The sequence below is a fragment of the Sinohyriopsis cumingii genome, chromosome 13 (assembly GCF_028554795.1).
Source record: "Sinohyriopsis cumingii isolate HCF-2022 chromosome 13, ASM2855479v2, whole genome shotgun sequence".
In the NCBI taxonomy this organism is placed as follows: domain Eukaryota; kingdom Metazoa; phylum Mollusca; class Bivalvia; order Unionida; family Unionidae; genus Sinohyriopsis; species Sinohyriopsis cumingii.
In genome coordinates, this window is record NC_142973.1 from 58762081 (window position 1) to 58782366 (window position 20286).

The 20286-nt window shown below is 34.9% G+C and overlaps 1 protein-coding gene across 1 annotated transcript in view; it reads left to right on the forward strand.

Moving 5' to 3' along the window:
• Window positions 1-20286, forward strand: part of LOC149785654 (gamma-aminobutyric acid type B receptor subunit 2-like) — a 63738-nt gene extending 43452 nt beyond the window's left edge. The window contains exons 13-19 of the mRNA XM_089979917.1: window positions 4793-4900; window positions 6281-6373; window positions 6422-6470; window positions 10866-11191; window positions 17421-17538; window positions 18971-19047; window positions 20107-20286. Of these exons, the coding sequence (XP_089836043.1) occupies window positions 4793-4900; window positions 6281-6373; window positions 6422-6470; window positions 10866-11191; window positions 17421-17538; window positions 18971-19047; window positions 20107-20286 (951 nt within the window). The remainder of the gene's footprint in view (window positions 1-4792; window positions 4901-6280; window positions 6374-6421; window positions 6471-10865; window positions 11192-17420; window positions 17539-18970; window positions 19048-20106) is intronic.

Here is a 20286-nt window from a genome sequence, read left to right on the forward strand (position 1 = left end):
TGACACATAAACTTCAACAATAACGTTCTAAATACAAGGGCAAATTTCCATTTTTGATGAAACTGTGTATAACATGGACAGTTTTTGTCTTTCAAAGCCGCCGTACATTTTAACTTCTATTACATGTAAACTGCATTCAGCAACACATGATTCAGCATCGCTAGCACCATAAATGTCAACAGATAGTTTGTTTTAAATATATCAAAACAACATATATTTCTGTTATGACTATGTGAGTGGGTGTTTTTATTTTTTATTTTCAGGATTTTCAAATATTCTTCATAATTTAGCAAATAAAACCATACCTTCTTTAATACCATTTGGATATTACCCATTCGTTTATGAGAGAAAATCATAAAGCAATTATATCCAAGCGTCATTTGGTTTTTCAGCAAATAAAAAATATCTTTTATTTCACTTTTCAATTAATCTATTTTTACTTCCAATGCAACACTTTTTACGCCCATTACAGTGTTCGTTTCACGTTTTAATGTCTCTATTTTTACGTTTATTAGAGTGTTAACTCTAACAATGGTACTAATTAATTTGAGAGTGTTTTTATTCTGTTCAGCTGTAGAAGGTACTGTATTTGTGGTAAACGTTTGTTCAAAATTCAGTTAAATCTTTGTCCTCAGCCTCTTCATCTGTTTGGTCATTTCATCGATGTTACTTTGAACACACCGAGAATGGTACCCATTCCAGCATACTCCTTTGAATCATATTAAATTACTTTCTGACATCATCTAAAAATTGCGATGACTATGACAAATCGTGTTGTGAGAATTAATTAGTTTTAGTTCAGATTTTGCTTATACGACCTGTAATTTGTGAACCATAATCATTAGCGAGCTCTTAATTACTGCTTTGTTCTGTTTGATTTCATTGTTCAGGTTTCGCTCTAACTGTTCATGTTGAGATTGTATATTTTACGTTAGTTCTAACGACGTGTTTTAATCTTATTCGTGCCAGTATCCAAGTTATCTATTTCACTATTTATTCTTTGCTCACTTGGTTGCAAATAGTGTCTAACATTAGATGAATCACCTACTCTTTCCCTGACTGATTTATGAATTGTACGGCAGTAGACAATGCATTAAAATCTCTTTCAACATGTCTTAAGTTTCTAAAGTCGTTTTCCTCTTCTCATCAACAAAACTTTGAAGGTCTGTGGTTTTGCCAGCTCGTTTAATGCCAATCCGTGAAATAATAGTTATGGTGGTGTCCTCCACATCTTGATTATTTTCCACATTTGTCTCTATAAATGTGCATGCTATCTCGTTATCAACTCTCCTTAATCCAAGTCTGATTTGCTGTAATAGCTTATTTGTCAGCGTCACAGAGAAGATTGACATTGTAGTTAATGATCAAGTCTAAGTCATTTTAATAATTTCTCCTAATGTTTTATATTTGACTCAGTTATTCTATTCCAAATATTTCATTTACTTTACGTGGAAAATGCATTTTGCAAGATGTGAAAATATGTCACTGTCATACCGTCATCTCTGGTGCTGATGCTCAGTGTATTAATGGTACCCTTTTGCTGCTGTTTGTAATTACCATAAGCGTTGAATTAAATAAAATCTATATGAAACAGATTCTTAACTGCTAAAATCTCAAGCATACACGAATAATAGCTATCAGAGTAATGCCTGTGTTATTGATTTGGTGGAGGAAATGTATAGATTTGTGGGTTTCAAAAACCCCAAATTTTATCTGATTCGTATGAGTCTTAAATAATTAGCTGTCACGTGACTCCCAATGTTCAACATTTGAGTATGTATACTATGTAATTGTTACTAGGCATGACTCTAACCTTTGAGTTATGTTTTAAACAAACAACACCAGCACTTTCATCTTTGAAAACTTTCATAGCCATTCTCTCTCTCTCTCTCTCTCTCTCTCTCTCTCTCTCTCTCTCTCTCTCTCTATTTCATGTACAGTGTCAATTTGCAGTGTCTCTCAGGAACTAGGACAGTACTTGTTTCAGTTTTGCTATTTGTCGTTTACTGGTTCTCCGAAAACAATTGTTACCCGGCTACAAAATCTATTCTCCGCCTTGAAATGGATTGTCAGCTGGATTGTTAAAATGTATTTCTTTTTAAGTGAGTGACTCATTTGGAATGTAGATCTCTTGATTTTAGCTGTCCAATTGAATAGGATTTTTTATGTCAATTTTTTTCCTTAAATTTTTTTACAGTCTTTGTTTTTAGTTTATTTGCACCCCTTGTACTCTTTGACGATTACAACGAACTCATCGTCATTTATTTTACTTTCACTGATTAATTCATTGATACTGCTTAATTTAACAATCACTGATGTTATAGGTTTGTCATATATGAAAGCTTCTTTACTAATCAGATTTGTTCAGGGAAATATTAATTCGCTATCAGACAGCTTGTTGTGAAATGAAGTAGTAAAACTGGAATTATATCCTTTATAACTTTTTTCATGTTCATTGGTGATGGTAGACGAATTATAAGCCTCATTAGGCTTTTCAAAGGCATGCGATAGGCATCAGTAAAATGAGAACTTAGTTTTGCACTGTAAGTAATAGCAAATATTTGGTTGTATTGTTTGTGCTTGTTTTATGTTTCTTTTTCATTAGACCTGTTCTCTTTTATGTGAAGAAAATCAGACTTAAGGTCTGCTAACACAAGACTGCAGTCAATTGCACCGTCTTAATACTTTTGTCAGGCCGCATCATACACTGCCTAATACACCTTTGGTAAATGTATGGCATCTCCGAAATTGCTGATTTGCAACAAAGATTGTCTCAAAATTAGATATTTTAAAAAGGATGAAGATATCCATAGATCTCTTTACGCGTGACTGTTTCGTTTTAGCGTAATCAACAATTAAACAGATCATCCATCTATGATACTTTTACTTAACAATATACAATTTTGTGTATCCATTTAAATGTGTATCACGATTTCAGATCGATGATATATTTGCCACTCTAACTGTTCCCTCAAAAGCAGCTGCACTACTTCATATACACAGCTACACTACTTCATACACTGATTCACCATTTGCTGTTTTGAATCAAACTCTTTTGGTTTGCATGAATCGTTGTATATTGAAGTACTAACATTCACGAGATCAATAAATTGTGTCGCAAATTTAGCCGAATGTAAAATTGCGGATTTATCTACATAAAATACGTATTTAATTCTTCTTAATATTGCACAGTTCTGATCATCATAATACTCTCCAGATTAATGCTGCTAATGTCTATATTTTCAACAGTGAATGCAATATCTAAATCAGCATCTTTTCCGAAACATTTATTGATACTTGAAATATGCAAATAAATATTTGCATTCTCATAAATATTGATTCGTATCGAAACTTACTTTGATCACATTTTAATTCCTTCCGAACTTATAAACAAGTATTCGTTATCGTTTGATATAGGGATTGTTGATTTTATGCTGAACTCCTTGAATAGTTCTATCACCTGTCGAAAAACTGTTAAATTAATCAAAAGGTAGGGTTACTGCACCATCTGTTTTCTGCCAACATCACATTTTGTCTTATGTTCTGATTCTGACGTGCAGCAAGTGTAGCATTTTATCCAATGGTAAGGAAAGTGGTACCAGTACAATGATATATTACGTTTTTATGCACTAGTAAGGAACGTGGTCCAGCAGTAAGGATTCGAGTCTAGGTGCACATGGGGGGTATGCATTATTTAATAGAATGGTTTAATTGCCCGTCATTTCCTGCATCATTCTCTGACTGGGTTTTGGAGTTGTAAAGACTTTACCCTTGTTCTCATCCTTTGGCCAGGTAATGTCTTTCAGGGCAGGAGCAGGACTCGCAGTATCTGGTTTATTCCACTTTAGCTGCGTATGCACAAGAGTTCCAGGAGTGTTAAATGGAGATGTGGCTTCAACGAACTTGTTGACCTCATTAAGGTCATGTATTTCTCATATTTAACTCGTCGGATCTGTTTTTCGTGTGTTTATATTTCAAGACATCTCTGAAGTAAAATGGTCACCGTGGCAATAACCACGATTAATTTTCCCCTTGCGTGACGATCCACCGTTGCCTTCTTGCCTTACTAGAGGTAGACTTACCTTCCTGACCACCATATCTATGTCACCTAAAGAGCTGCAGGAGATGAGTGATTACATTTCTACTGTGAAATTCGAGAACCCGGTCTTTAAGCTGGTTACGTGGCGCTGTTGAATGTTTTAATGTGTGTATATTGGTGGGGATCAACATTGTTTTACCCGAAATATATCCTGGGATATGATATTTTCTAGTATTTCAGACTCACTGCAGCTATTTAAATCACTTGATCGACGATATATTTCTAAAAGTTAAAATATTAATGCTGATAGCTCTGAAAGAAGCATATCATCAGTGTGAGCGTAACATTTTCATACCACAATAAAATGGTCTGAACATGGCCTGTCAAGATATTTTGGCTTTCGTCCGGACCATGGAGTCTTTCAGCAGTCACGAAAGGCGATTGGTTTGTAATCTTTTCGTTATCATCATTTTAATGAAAGACGAGAATTCGTCACCATTTGTCATGACTCGGAACAGTTTCTTCAAATTCTAGCCCTCCGGTTGGATTTCTCTATCCCACAGCAATGAATCTGATGAATGCTACAAATATTACGTACCTCACAAATGTTTCTAGTAATGTTGTAATTGTGTCAATATTCCATTCGTATATAATTGCCACTGCTTTGCTTCGTTGAAATGTCGTATCCTCAGATACAGGCTGGCATCCACTGGATTTAGAGTTATATGGTAAAATTTTCTTTTACTTTCACAGCTAGAAACATGGAGCATTGCTATAGGTTTCACGACTGTGTTTGGATCACTGTTCTCAAAGACATGGCGGGTGTACGTGATCTTCCGTCATAAGCAACTGAAGAAAACAGTACGTATTTTATCTTTTTGTACGGTTATCTGTATGTTTAATATGTGCCTATTTGTATTATGCTTTTCTATGTAGTGATGTAAGTGTACCTATATGTACTTTGGAGATGAAGTGAGCCATGAAAGCATACATGCTGATAATTAAAACCTGATGTATACATTTTAGCACTAAAAACATGCACTATACATGTGTTCCCTCTTAGCACTGAAAGTGTGAATTATTCTGTCTACACTGTAAACAAAACAATTATAGCAGGTGCGTTGCTTTGAAGCAAAGTTAAATAAACTGCTTTCGGGACATCACGGCAAAACATCATTGTTAACGCAGATGCTGAGAGAAGACGGATCAAATTATTCTTGGTCCAGAAAGATGATTTTGGAATTTACGTTGTAGCTAGAAATGTTTTATTCGAACAATGACGGATGCTCTGAAACTTGACAGAAGTAACGTTATCATTTGGAGAACCTCAGCTTTGACCTTCAAGTATAATGTCAGACTAAATCCAATATCCACCTTATTCCAGCAAACTGTCTGGGGTCCCGGGTAGCAGAGTGGTCTCCGATCACTGACATTTCACCTGTGTGTGTGGGTTCGAGTCTCCGTTCGGTCAAAGTGTTTTTTTTTTAGAAAGCTTGCCAGTATCTAACCGTTCGTCAGCAGTTTTTTTTCGGGGTCATCCTCCTCCACCAAATATACTCGCCGCCATGAATGGCCTATCATGAACTGTCAAATTGTTCACCAGTTGGGTCTGTTTTCTCTTGTTCTTGAATCCATTCCATTCTCATAAAGTATAGGAACTAATAGAAAGTTTAAGTCGTGATCGAACTCCGTAGCGAGAAATATCTTCACTCACATAAACACGTATCATCTAAAAGCTTGACAAAAGTGTTTTGGCCTTTAGAGACAAACTGAGACTGGTTCCAATATCCAACGTATTCGGTCAACCTGTTCCCTGTATGGCACTCTGACTGTCCTCGAATTGCAACTGCCACCCAAATCGATCGATCAAGCGAGCGAGTGAGTGTGTGTGTGTGTGGGTGGGTGGGTGGGGGTAACATTTCAAAGCGTTGGTTGTTCCAAATGTTGAGAAGAGACTAGAGAAAACCACAGACCTCGCTGGGGATAGGCTATTGTCTGCAACTCTTCCTAACCAGGAATCAGTTCCGGATCTCAGTATGTATCGGATCCCGGGGATCAAACACTGCGCTATTGAGACCCTTAAACGAGTATTTTAATATACTTACCATGACAGTGTAGGGAATTTAATATTCAAAATGTTAATTGCTCATAAAAATATTGTTATGTAGTATCTGACATATATTAGATTATTCTAAATATGGGTAAAATATCATGTTTCTAGATTATATTATCCTATTCCAGAATATCACCGACAAGCACCTGTTATTGATGTTGGCCCTGTTCCTGTCGATAGACCTGGTGATACTAGTGCCCTGGACGTTTATAAATCCACTCGTCAAGGCTGAGATAAGAAACTTGAGTTCGGTAACAAATCTGTAATAGAATGATGGATATTATCTAGCAAAACAAACTGAATTACTTAATTACCTTGGTATGATCTGGAATGATGAAGTCTATAACAAAAATACGCATCGCTCCGGTGGCCTAGCGGTTAGCGTCCGCCTCGGATGCGGGAGGTCGTGGGTTCGATCCCCGGCAGAGTCATATCAATGACTTACAAAAATGGTACTGACAAATGCCTCGCTTGGCGCTCAGCATTAAGAGGTTAGTGCTATTACTGGTCGCTCTGGTGTCAGGATAATGTGAATGGGTTGGACATCATGTTAACATGTCTGCGACATGATGCCCCAGTGCTAGACATCACTATAAACTGTCACACTGTAGACATCGTAGCGATATGACTGAAAAATTGTTAAAGCTACGTTAAAAATCTAAATCACACACACAAACACACACAAATACGCAACGTGGTTGCTTACTACTACTACTATATATATATATATATATATATATATATATATATATATATATATATATATATATATGCCCTTGGTTAGAACTAAAACGGGATGAAATCAACCGGAAGTACAGGAAAAATTCTTAGAAGATGTTACCTTAATTTTTTACATTTTACAAGCTACTTTTTATAGTCTTCCATCAACTCCACAAAATTGTTACCATCACAAATGGAATTTAATAGTAAAGTTCAGAATATGCAACAATAAACATGCCTGCAGATTTGAAATTTTGACCTATTGTAAGAGGACCAAACAGTTGTACATATAGATGAAGTCATTTGCTTGATGTTAGATCAAAACGTCCTTGTGAAGAAGATCATAGTTTCATAATTGATTACCAATTACCAAATATAGTGAACAGCGGATCAAAACTAGCTACGTTTAATATTGTAAACTCATACACCTATGCCTCGCATGATCTTCGGTTGAAACAGTAAAAGTTCGGCAAAAAAGAAAAGAAAAGTGAAAACATGTTTTCACGATTGAATTAAAAACTTATATTTGATTGAGTCCCTTAAACTTGTAGTAAAACGTAAAGCATTTTACTTTTCTGGCAATTGCTACATACAGAAATAAATCACGTCTACTGACATGAAAGTGGCACCAACTTGTATTACTTGGAATAGACATTATTTGACAATATGAAAAATAAAAACGAAAAAGATGAGAAACAACCTGAAGTGATTTTAAAACCACTGCTTTATAATATGGAATAAACATATATCTTTTTAAGAATTCTTTCTGGAACGTAATAACTTACATCTATCTATAAAATTCACTAAAACTAACAGTGAAACGCCTATTTCTTTCCTGAACATACATGTTAAAATGTCTGGAACCATTATTTCTACTAATATTTATAGTAAGTAAGCTTATACAAATAATAATAATAATAATAATAATAATAATATGGACTTAGTACAGCGCCTAATCCTTTGAAGATCTAAGCGTTTTATAATATTAAATAACTTCAAGATCACAAAAGCAAACACCATGAAATTAGAAAACAAAAACATGCTGACAATAATTAAGGAAGTAACATTACTGAATCTTTAAATCTGTTCTTGCAGTCACAATATGCGGGTTTTAAGGGCACTAATGAATGTGGACACCGTCCTTGATACATGGGCACTTCGTTCCACGTAGCTGGGTCTTTTTACACAAAATAAATTTGTCAATATTGACTTCGTTTGAACGGTGTGAACAACGAAGATTCGTGTGTTGGAAGATGAGTGTGTGTGTGTGTGTGTGTGTGTGTGTGTGAGAGATTTAGATTTTTAACGTAGCTTTAACAATTTTCCAGTCATATCGTTAAGATGTCTACAGTGTGACAATCTATAGTGATATCTAACGATGGGGCATCATGCTGCAGATATGTGGCATCATGTCCCACCCAGTTACATTATCCTGACACCAGGCCAGCTAATCCCAACACTAACCTCTTAATGCTGAGCGCCAAGCGAGGCAGCTCCAAATACCATTTTTAAAAGTCTTTGGTCTGACTCGGCTGGGGTTCGAATCCGCGACCTCCAGCATCCGAGGCCGACACTCTAACCACTTAGGTCACCGGAGCGGTCTGGAGGAGGAGCGCACGTTTTTAGATACCGAGACGAACCAGATAGAAGTGTAATACAATAGTCCAGTCTTGAAAGTACTAAGGAACACACAAGTGTTGTAGTGGGATGATGGTGAACCGAAAAAAAAAACTTTGGAAGGGAGCTGATGCGTCTTAGCTCCATATATGCAGCCTTGCATATATTCATTATATGTTGGTGTAAAGAAAGCGTACTGTAGAGAGTGACACCTAGGCTTCACACTGACTGTGTAAATTTACTGTTCTCATTGCTAGCACTTATTCTTTGAGGTGAAGTCTTTGTGTGGTGGTCAGGATGGCTTCAGTTTAATGCTCATTCATCTGCAGCTTGCTACATGTCATCCACGACTTCACATCGGAAATGCACCGCTCCAGGGATTGGAAGGTAGCCTCGACATCAGTTGTGGTGAGACACCGGATATCGAACTATGATACTTGAGAATGGCTGAATGTACAGTATGAAGGAAACTGCGCTGAGTACACAGCCTTGTGGAACACAAAAACGTAGCTCAATTGTGTAGAATGTTTTTTTTTTCCATTTACAGACACAACGTGTGTCTTGTTGACTAAGTAGGACTTTGACCTTAGTAAGGCTGTATCGTGAATACCAAATGCATGCTGGAGACGGTGAAGTAGTATATCATGTTCTCTTGTGTCCAATGCCGCGGACAAGTTAAGGAATGTGAGGACTGTCATCTTTTCACTATCCAAAGCAGACAGAAGGTCATTAACTTTTATCAGAAGGGCAGTTTTAGTACTATGGCGAGGGCGATATGCAGACTTACGTTGTTAAAAATACTATTTGAATTCAGACGATGTACAAGTTGGAATAGAACAACGTTTTCTGATATTTTTATTTTAATAGGGAGGTTAGAAACAGGTCGGTAGCTCTTTACATCGCTCAGGTCAAGTGTCGGTTCTTCAAAGAAGCTCAACAATGGCACTTTTTAAAAATGACGCGAATTCCCCGGATGAGAGAGAAGTATTGATAACATCGTTGAGTTAAGCAATAATTTATATAAGCATCAAGTAGTTATGGTGTCGGAATTGGATCGAGATCACATGACTTTTGGGGCGAGATAAATCTGCAACACATGTGATAAATCATGAAATATGTAATCAGTGTTCTAACAATTGTTGAATGAGAAGCAAAATGTTGTGCACAAACAAAATATATAGCTGAATGCGAGGCCTATTTAAGTTCTTGCTGTAGTGACTTACTTCCTTATTATTGTTTCCATTCAAAACTACTCCGTTAATTGTTAATAATTATAGGGCAAGAGAAGCACTTTTGGTATTAATTTAGATCATTAGGATGCCAACATTTTGTATAAATATCTGGAATTAGGTATATTTTACCATATTTAGCTTAAGCTTTCTTTCAGGTGATGTTTAAATATTATTTCAACAACTTTTCTTTGTAAATGCTGAATATAATTCGGTTCTTGAAGAAAAGGACTTTTAAGTTTTTCTCTCCCAGAATTCATTGCACTCCACTCTAATTTAAATGACTTCATGGAAAGAATGTTTACAATAAAAATTGTCTACATTCTAAGCTAATTATCTTTGCTTCAAAAAATTATCCGTAAACTTTTAAAGGGTAGTCTACAAACAAAAACGTTCCTATTTACGAGCGAACGATAACATAATAAGACGTATACCAATCAATTCACTGTTCTGTAAGCTCCTATTGAGTGTAGGTTAAATGTTCGGTGCTTTGCAGCAGACGCTATGATCTTACGTTTCAAAGCTCTCTTTTCAATTATAAATACTGTCAACGTTTTATATTAAACAAGTTTGGGGTTAGTAGGATTTTATGGAGAACAATTTGAATCCTCTTCTTCTTTATTTAAAGACAACAAAAAAAAATCGCAAGCAATAATGCAGAGCTATGTTGACCGTGAAGTTAAAACAACTTCGTACAAATGTATTTTCCTTTTCGGTAAGAATGACACGCTTTGGTGAACTTTTTTTGAAGTCTGGGAAAAATACAGTTTTGTTAAAGTCTAGATGAATAAATTGCCGGCATAATTTTTATGGGTCATAAAAGATGATAGATATTTTGAATGTCTTAAGACTTTCAAGAAAAGAAATAGTCTTTCCCAAGTACATCAAAACGAACATTTCACCTTAGGTGACGGTTGTAATTAACGAAGCAGATATCTAGATGTAAAGTTCCACAATAAACAATTTTCAGCACAAGTTTGATGTTACTGACAAATTAACACAAAATTATACGCAATAAATCAGTTGTTTTATTTCCTAATGATTGCGTAAAACTTTAATGACGTTAAAGTGCTGTAAATTAACTGGAGATTACCACGTTTTTCTGTTTTTAAATGATATTTTAACACAACCTTTTAGGAGTTTGAAGACAACAATATCATCTTGACCAACGTCATCACCTATTGCCACAACAACAATCAATCTTACTGGTTTGCCGCTCTCTACATCTTCAAAGGTCTTCTGCTAGCATTCGGTACGTTCATTGCCTGGGAGACGCGGATGGTCCAGGTGCCAGCACTGAACGACTCCAAGCTGATTGGTTTCTGCATCTACAATGTTGTAGTTGTCTGCGCATTCGGTGTCTCCATTCAGCATGCGCTACCATCAGAGCAGACGACACTGCAATTCCTTCTGTTATCCATCTTTATCATCTTCTGCACAACGCTTGTGCTCCACATTCTGTTCCTACCAAAGGTGAGAAAGAAATCATTAACGAAACATGATTTCATGCAAATCTACATATATTTGGCAGCAATTTAAAATTAATTGTATATTGCCCATTTTTATAGATAGTATCACAAATGAGGCATATGAAATTTTCGAGTAATAGACGCTATGGGACATGTAAATTGCCAAATGTTGTTAAAGAAATTTGCTCCCGTTTTCTAAAATGATGTGCTCTTTGTATGTGCGTTGGTGCTTAATTTTCTTGTGTACCGTAAATGAACAATTCATTAGGACACATAACGTTTTACATTTTGAAGTTTAGTAATATTCACCTTGTCGCATAAATATTTGTCGCAAATCACTTTTTAATATGCCATAATTGCACTTTTGTAAAAGAAATATTCTTGCTAAACAAAGTTTCTGTAATTTTGAAAAGTTATTTTTGATGCAAATGCGTCAGAAGCAAATGGGTTTATTTGCCTATTTAAATATATCTAAGGTTAGGTTTTCACAATATTAAATTTTCTTCTTTGCCAAAATCTAAAGGTGACATTATCCAACAAAAATCAACAAACATACGAAAACAAAATAATAATGTCAAAGGTAGAATAGTAAACATTTTTTTCCCCATCATGTAAAGTTTGCTGGCACACTTTAATCCACGCTCAAACACGTATGTCACAAGGAAATTTGCCAAGCATGCAAAACTTGATGCATGACAGCCAGTTCAACATGGAAGCCTTAAAGTTTGTAAGGTATGTTTTGTTCCTTCAATTTTGCATCACGTCTCCACATAATCACTTACATATCTTCCAGTTAGAAGGTTCAAATGCACGCTGTGTATATTCGCAGTTTTTAAAGCAGAGAAAATTCATTTCGTCTAAAGATACACGCAACTTTCAAATTAAAAATTAATACACTCTCTCAGTCGTTGTTCCATTTTTAGTTTTTAAAATAATTCTTGGACTAGGAGTGATACTCTCTCTCTCTCTCGCTCTCTCTCTCATGGACGATTGGAAGACACATATAGCAAGCGCTTTGATTTTCTATTCTGAACGTCTCATTCAGCCATTCGAAATTTAGTTTTTTACTTCATAGAAAGTCTTCTATCCTTTCCATATATCCATATTGAAGAATAGTGACGTGGCCTCTTATGGCGGTATATCCAGTACAGTAGATGAAAATACTCCTAAACTATCAATGATGTTACAACCCAGAACTCACATTATTTCCCATTCTCATCTAAGAATCACCTTTTCCGACTCTATGGTCACAAACTAAAGTAACAGAAAGAAGCAATGAAGCAAAGCCATCAATTTATGAAAATCTTAGCTAATAGTTTAATTCTGGAACTGAAAATACGAAAATTTAAGAGGAACTTACAGTATATTGAATTCAATAAAAAAAATAATCGTAACAAGTTATACACACGTCCATAATAATAAAGTGTTTCGAATGCGATGATGTGTCAACAGTTTTCAGGTATCACAATGGCATTGCTCAGAACTCCGTGGAATAAATTCACAATAATCCCAGAATAAAAATGTTATCTAATGAGCACTTTTTAATTCCAATGAATAAAGCAAACAAATTTTTGTACTCAAATTGCATATAAATACATATATAAACGCAACATTAAATACATCTGAAGACTGATGTTAAAACAAGAACGTAGTAAATAAGAATGAATTAATTATCCACCTCTACGTTTTATTATACAACTAATATGGCTCTAAATTGCAATTTTCCCTACTCAGTACGTGACGTCTGTCCCAATATCCCATTGAAACGTTTATTAAGCAGGCGCTCGTCAATGACATTGTAAATATTTACATTTGTTCTTCAAAACAGGTAATGTCAGATATTAACCGTAAAAAAATATTCAGAAATGTTAACTAAAACGAATATATATATATATATATATATATATATATATATATATATATATATATATATATATATATATATATATATATATATATATATAGATGGGTGGTAATTATCAACTAGGTTTGCCAGTGCATCTTCTACTTCCGGAATGGCAAAATCAACTTTGCCTCATCGAATTCTTTTAAAATTATAACAGTGCAGGTTTTAATAAAAGAAATCCCTGAATATTATAATTAACTAAGTTACATTGAAAACAGTCCTTACTAAACTATGGCAAAGCTATCTTTAGGTAGGGTTTTAAACAGGATCTAAATTGATGTGATCAAACAAATAAGGATAGAGCCATATATAAATCACCTTACAAGGTATTAGTACAATGCGTTCCTTATATATACTTTTTTTTATCTACATAGGAATGCGTCCTGAGGCACCAAAACAATTTTAATTATGTTAGAAGCTCACGTGTACACATCATATAACAAATCAAGGTCAATTACGTTGTATTGCTAAAACAATAGTTGCATTTAAATGAAATTACTGAGACCTTTTGTGTAAATGACATTTCTGGAAACGGCAGAGTCACGCCTGTTTCCGTTGTCATCCTATGCAAAAGTCAAAGGCTGAACTCATTTAACGATTTAATATCTGTTTCGAATTTATGTGCATTCGTTATTGTGATAATAACATTCTTCACTTGGAAGCAAATCTCATGGAAATACCCGAGAAAACTATAAATGATTTCTTATGGACTTCAATAGAATGCAGTATATGCTGGCTTGCCCAGTTAGTGTAATGATATCTAGTATGATGGTACAGAGAACAAAATTAACAAATGTTGGTCGTCTTTTAATAGAATAGATTTTGTTTTCTTTATCAACACTGAAGCATGACTGCCAGGTTTGGCTGCATTTTCTCCATTGCGGTTTGCATCATAGTTTATTTTACTTTACACGAAAGCAGTCGAAGTGGAATGTTATATCATGGCATAGGCTGCAAATACGAAGGCCAAAGAAAACGACACAATTACCATACTCATAAAACTTAGACTTCTTTTAATGGTTGAGCTAGTTAAGATGCTATGTTTTGAAAGAAAAAAATATCATTATTCTATTTAATAAATCAATGTTATTTAATTCTGGTGTAATTTTTTAACTAATGAAATATTTTAATTTTAAAGAATAAAATGTCTCCAGTGTTTCCCAAAAGATCAACCTAGTTTGTTTCTCTGGAAGTATGATGGTCCCGTAAAGCTTAAAATGGTACTTATACTTTCTTAATAAATGGATCTAAAACAAAAATGTGTCACTTGTGCACTGAATGTGACATATAAAAGATGTTTTGAAAATAGCCACTTTTCTCTAGCTTTACGGATGAAATATTTGTCACAGGATAGTACTTATAGCTGATCCAAACATTTACAAACAAACCTCTCCAAGGGAGAGGATACATAGATTATGTTTTAGGAACAAAAATTGTCTATATTTGACAAACAAGATGACTTGTACAAAGTTGAAATGTTTTCTAAAAAAACGATTGAATGGCAAACAAACTATATATTAATTAAAAGAAAACATGCAGTAAATCGTTTAGTAGTAGGGAAATCTGCACGTGTTTCAAGTTAATGCAATATTTGTTCTGCAAAGCGGAAGTTATGGGCAATATTAAGTTGCATGGACACTTTGAGGTTTTGTTTTATAAGATAACAAATTCTAGAATGTCACATGTGCATTAAAATTTGATTTTAAAGAGTTAAAAGCTCCATAAATGTGAATTTGTGTCGATCTCCAAACCCGAGGGCATAACGAAAGTACGTGAAAAAGTAATCACTAATAAAAAGGAAAATGATTCGCATTTAATGTGATAAAACGAGTACATTTTGGAATGAGAAAGAGAGAGTGTGTGTGATTTGGATTTTTAACGTAGCTTTAACACTTTTTAAGTCATATCGCTACGATGTCTGCAGTGTGGCAGTTTATAGTGATGTCTAGCACTGTGGCATCATGCCGCAGACATGTAGCATGATGTTCCACCCAGTTCCATTATCCTGACATCAAGCCGACCAATCCTAACATTAACCTCTTAATGCTGAGCGCCAATCGAGGCAGATGTTAGTACCATTTTTGTTAGTCTTTGGTAGGACTCGACCGGGGATCGAACCCACGACCTCCCGCATCCGAGGCGGACGCTCTAACCACTAGGCCACCGGAGCGGTCGAGAAAGAGAGACATAAACTTATTTGTATGCTGATTTCCTTTTGTCAGAAGATATTTGAGAATGGAAAATTTAGAATTTGATGCCTTCTGATACCAACGTTTGGTATATATTTCACAGTTCATCAGAGCTTTGATCCCATTGTGTGCCTTTTTATACATCCCTGTGTCATCTTAAATAGACAACTCAAACGCTTTTTCCATTGAAAAGGGTCAGGAAAAGTCAAAGCTTATAATTTGTGTAAAGAAAGACTAAACATTATTCCAGTTAAAGTTCCTGTGAGAACCTAATCAGCAGCATATAAACCTATCACCAGCATATGAACCTAATCACCAGCATATGAACCTAATCACCAGCATATGACCTAGTCACCAGCATATGACCTAGTCTCTCTGTAGCAGCTCTTCTTAAGTGAAGAAAATAAATTTAATTAAATATTATGAAATCAGATTTTTCTTCAATCTAAGTGACGTATCACATAATATAAAGCTGTGCAACCATATGATACATTAATGTATATATTATGTGCATTCATAGGTAATACATATTGCAGTCTTCAAATATGCATTATAAATTTATTTATAATTCATTCATAATTCTTTATAATTCATTCCGCACAGCATTGAGAACGTCCGAATCTGTTTCTCATTGAATTTTCACGTCAGCGTCCCGAAATGTGGCTAAAATTTGTATCCAATGATTTAAACATTATTCCTATATGCATTCATCGCAACACTGTTCATTCGATACATGCTGTAAAATAATCGCTTATGTACATGTAATCAACCATGTTTGTCGTGTATTCTCAAAGAGCCCATATTTGATAACGCTAAGAAATCCAAGGGAGGCAACTACATTATGGTCTCATATAGCCGCATAGGGCAGCTGATCATTCCTTAATAAACAAATCGTGTTTTCCAGGGGACACGGTGCCATAAAACAATTTCATGTAAACAGACCATCCTAATTTAGCATGTATTTAATGAGATGTGTTCCACTCTTTGTCGATTCGAACGATATTGAAATATTTCGTGCCCGAAGCGAATTATTTACTTTTAGCAACATTTAATAACGCTAACCTGAAAATTCACTGAGCTGCAGACGCGATATAATTAGCGATGATGTGTGGAACGAACTATAGTTAATACCCAAATGCCTATTAATGTGTCCTGGATGTTTCTTTGTCAAAAAGATGTATTAACCTTGGATTTTCACCTTCACGCTATTCAATCTATAACTACACTAATGGAGTTTAGTATGCATTTCTTTCATTTTTCTGCATTAAAATAATTAATTGCATTAGAAGTTCAGATGCACCATGATCATTTCACTTATGTTAGTCATCAACTTGGACACAACATATAAAAAGATCAGCGTATGTTATATTGCATTTTCTAAAAATAATTGCATTGGAATGAAATGACTGGAACTCGGAGTGCAATCAACGTTTCCGGAACATATTTTCCCTCTTACCCTACACTAACACCCAAGAGCCAGAATTCAATAAACAAGTTATTTTCTGTTTAATGCTGTTTTCGGTTTGATACAGGTAATAATCTTAACTGGTTATGTAATCTCCAGGAACACTCAATGAAAGAATACTAATGATTTTCTTATCGAATACGGTAGGACGCAGTAACAGTTGTTCACCAATTTAGTGTAGTGATACCTACAAGGTTATATATAAAGAAAAAACTATTTAAATCAGTGTATAAACAAAGTTTTGCCGTGTTATGGTCAGGATTGTTGTCAACGTGTGTTAAAATGGAGATACAATGATTCAATCAGGCGCATACATGACATACTGATGTGGCAACATATATATATATATATATATATATATATATATATATATATATATATATATATATATATATATACTCTGAGTTGATTAATACATATTCACTGCTTGAGTGATTTTCTATTGGCCTTGTTACTAGGCAATACTCAGGCGTCTTACCTACATCCGTTTTTCTAGGTTCTTAGGACAATGCAACTGACCTTTCATATATAGCAACGTCAATATAAATCAGATTGTTCGTTGCATAATATTATTCGAACCCAAAATGTTCTACATAAGTTTCTGTACGATTACAATATTGGACATTCCACTACAGATGAACCATGATATGTCTGATTGTACATCTCTTTTCAGATGAAATATCGAAATCAAGTAGGCGATAGATTTATTTTAACAGCTCTTCAGAAAAGAAATGAAGACAACACTGAACCATTCTCGCTTTCCGTCGCTTCAAGATTGCAACAATCATCAGGTCTGTATTACTCCATAACTATTATATTTTAAACGGATCGTCGTACCAAGATATGTGTAACATTATTTTTAACGATGTCGTTAATGACAGCGGCGTCAGTTTAATGTAGCAAATGCATTCTTTGAAACGCTATTTGTGTAGATCTTTCAGAAACAATTAAGCCATTATATGAACTCTAGATGTATGATTTTTCACGTTCAACATGGCGTGGAAAGTGACTATATCCATACCTCATACATCTGGGTTTTAGTCCGTTATCGGTAGGTCAAATTGTTTGATTTTGTGGGGTTTATCGCCATTGTCAACACATGAAAGGCTAGAAATGACGGTCGGTATATATGGTGAAGGAAGAATTCGGGAAGAACGTAGGAAGAACCACCGACCGACGGAAAGCTACTGGCAAGCTTTCATATATACAAATGTTGATGGAGCAAAGATATCAGTCCACGCGAACATAGTTGACACGTGAGGGATCTGTAAAGGCGGACGCTTTAGACCGTTTGGCCACCCATTGCCCTATCGGCAGGTCAAAATCAATACCATACTTTGCTAATATTCCAGTTCCAGAATGAAATTCTTTTTCGACGTGATCGCTGAATTATTTCAATGAAATCTTTGACATTCATTCCAGTAATTTTATCTTCCGCATCAGGGGATATTAATTAAATCACCTATTCCAATACATGACAGTCGACATCGAGTAAATCACCTATTAAAATACACGACAGGTGACATCGAGTAAATCACATATTTAAATATACGACATTCCATACCGAGTAAATCACCTATATAAATACGTGAAAGGGGACATCGAATAAATTACCTATTCTGATACATGTATACAGGTCATTATTCTTCATTCAGATTTTCATTTGTCCAAAGTCTATAATGTTCTGATGTATTACAATGATGCAATCCTGAACGAATTCACAAAATACACAAAATAATGTGTTATTATAGTTAATGATCACTTAGTAATTCTACTGATTGATCTAAATAAATAATGTTTCTCGAATTATATCCCTACACAACGGCAACTCTAATCACAGAATCCCAAAGATTGTTATGAAACAAGAATAAATTACGTGTTTATCAAGTCCTCTATATATACCAGTACCACAAATGACCTAAGACGCAGTAGTTTGCTCTAAAGAAAAAAACCTAGACATTCTGATGGAAAATTCCACTAATTCTAATAATCATCTTTTTTACCACTTAAAAGTGTAATAAAAGTGATGTAGGCAAAACTGCAGTCTTCTTAACCCTCAATCCCATTGATGATAAAAGTCAAGTAGTCAAAACTGCATTCTTCTCTTCCCCTCAATCCCAATTATGATAATAGTCAGATAGGCAAAACTATTCTTCTCAACCCTCAATCACAATCATGATAAAAGTTAGGTACCCAATATTAATTAAACGAAATTTGTTACAGCAATATCATCATCGACTGAAACGAATGCGGAGAAGATCATGTCAGAGAATAGACGATTGAGAATGGAAATTGCGAGGGTGAGTAAATAATTTTCCGTCTCATTTCTTGTACATATCGCCTTGCCCAAAATGTGTTGTTATCTATATTAAAGATTCTCCTATGTGTGGGGTTTTATTCTCCCTGACGGATTCTACGTCAACCTTTCAAATATTTCCTCTCATTGTCATACCTTAAGAGGGACAAAAGTATTACACTGCTAATTTCAAAATGATGTGACATTTTCTTACGAGTTATTTAGTGATGAAATGTAAGTAAATATTTTGTTTCGGATTAGTGACAAAGTTTTGCTGTTGTTCTTGATATTTGTATCACTCCTTTTCATAAGAATAATTGTACCCTCATCTTAGACAAGCAAGTAGTGTATATTATTTACGTTTTCTGTCCTTCCGTGCGTCTGCCTGTGCCTCCTCATCTGGGTTACAAGTATTATATTACTGCTGCGTCGTGTACCTAAAATTGGTTGTTTGAACTTTTATATATTAATTCGGGTTGCTGTTGTTTGTTTGTCATTTTTATATTTAATTTAATATGGTTAAAAACAGCGTACCTTCCAATTACGATACTGATTTATCTTTTGCTGCAAAACGTGCAATGAAGATGCTTCTTAAGATGGAAGTGAGTCGGGAAACAAAAATATAGTAATATTGTGTACGTGCTTAAATTCCAATAACATTACATCAATCGCCATCAACTTTTCACCGAGGCTGAATTGTACGATGAAAGCATTTTGACGCATACGAACTGGATCAGTGAGCTCTTTTTCAAAAACTGTTAGTATATTAAAGGTGAAGTCTATCCTCTAAGTTTAAAATGTGTAACCTATTGATATGAACGTTGCCTATTGGGATTATGGTGTACCATACATGTAAACTGGGTTACTGTGATATACACTTTAATTTATGTAACCTATTTAAGATACCGACTCATGAAACAGATGCTGGTCTATCTTTGGGTCTCTGCTCTGGAACAACCTTAATTTATACAATTTTTTTTAGAGAAATTTGGTATCCAAACCATGGTAGTAAACCATAGGTCATCTTTTTATCTGATGATAGCTCATTTTTCTTTCATAATAGGAGACTATCGCTATAGCCAAACTGAAGAAAGTCATTCTTGCCAAAACTGGAAACTTGCATATCGTGAAAGTGAATGGAGCGTACCAGATAGAAGTAATCCCTAAGAGCGGAGGAGGAACACCTGTAGACTTAGTCCAGACGGTCAGAAAGAGTTTGTCACGCCAGACTGAACTATGTTGA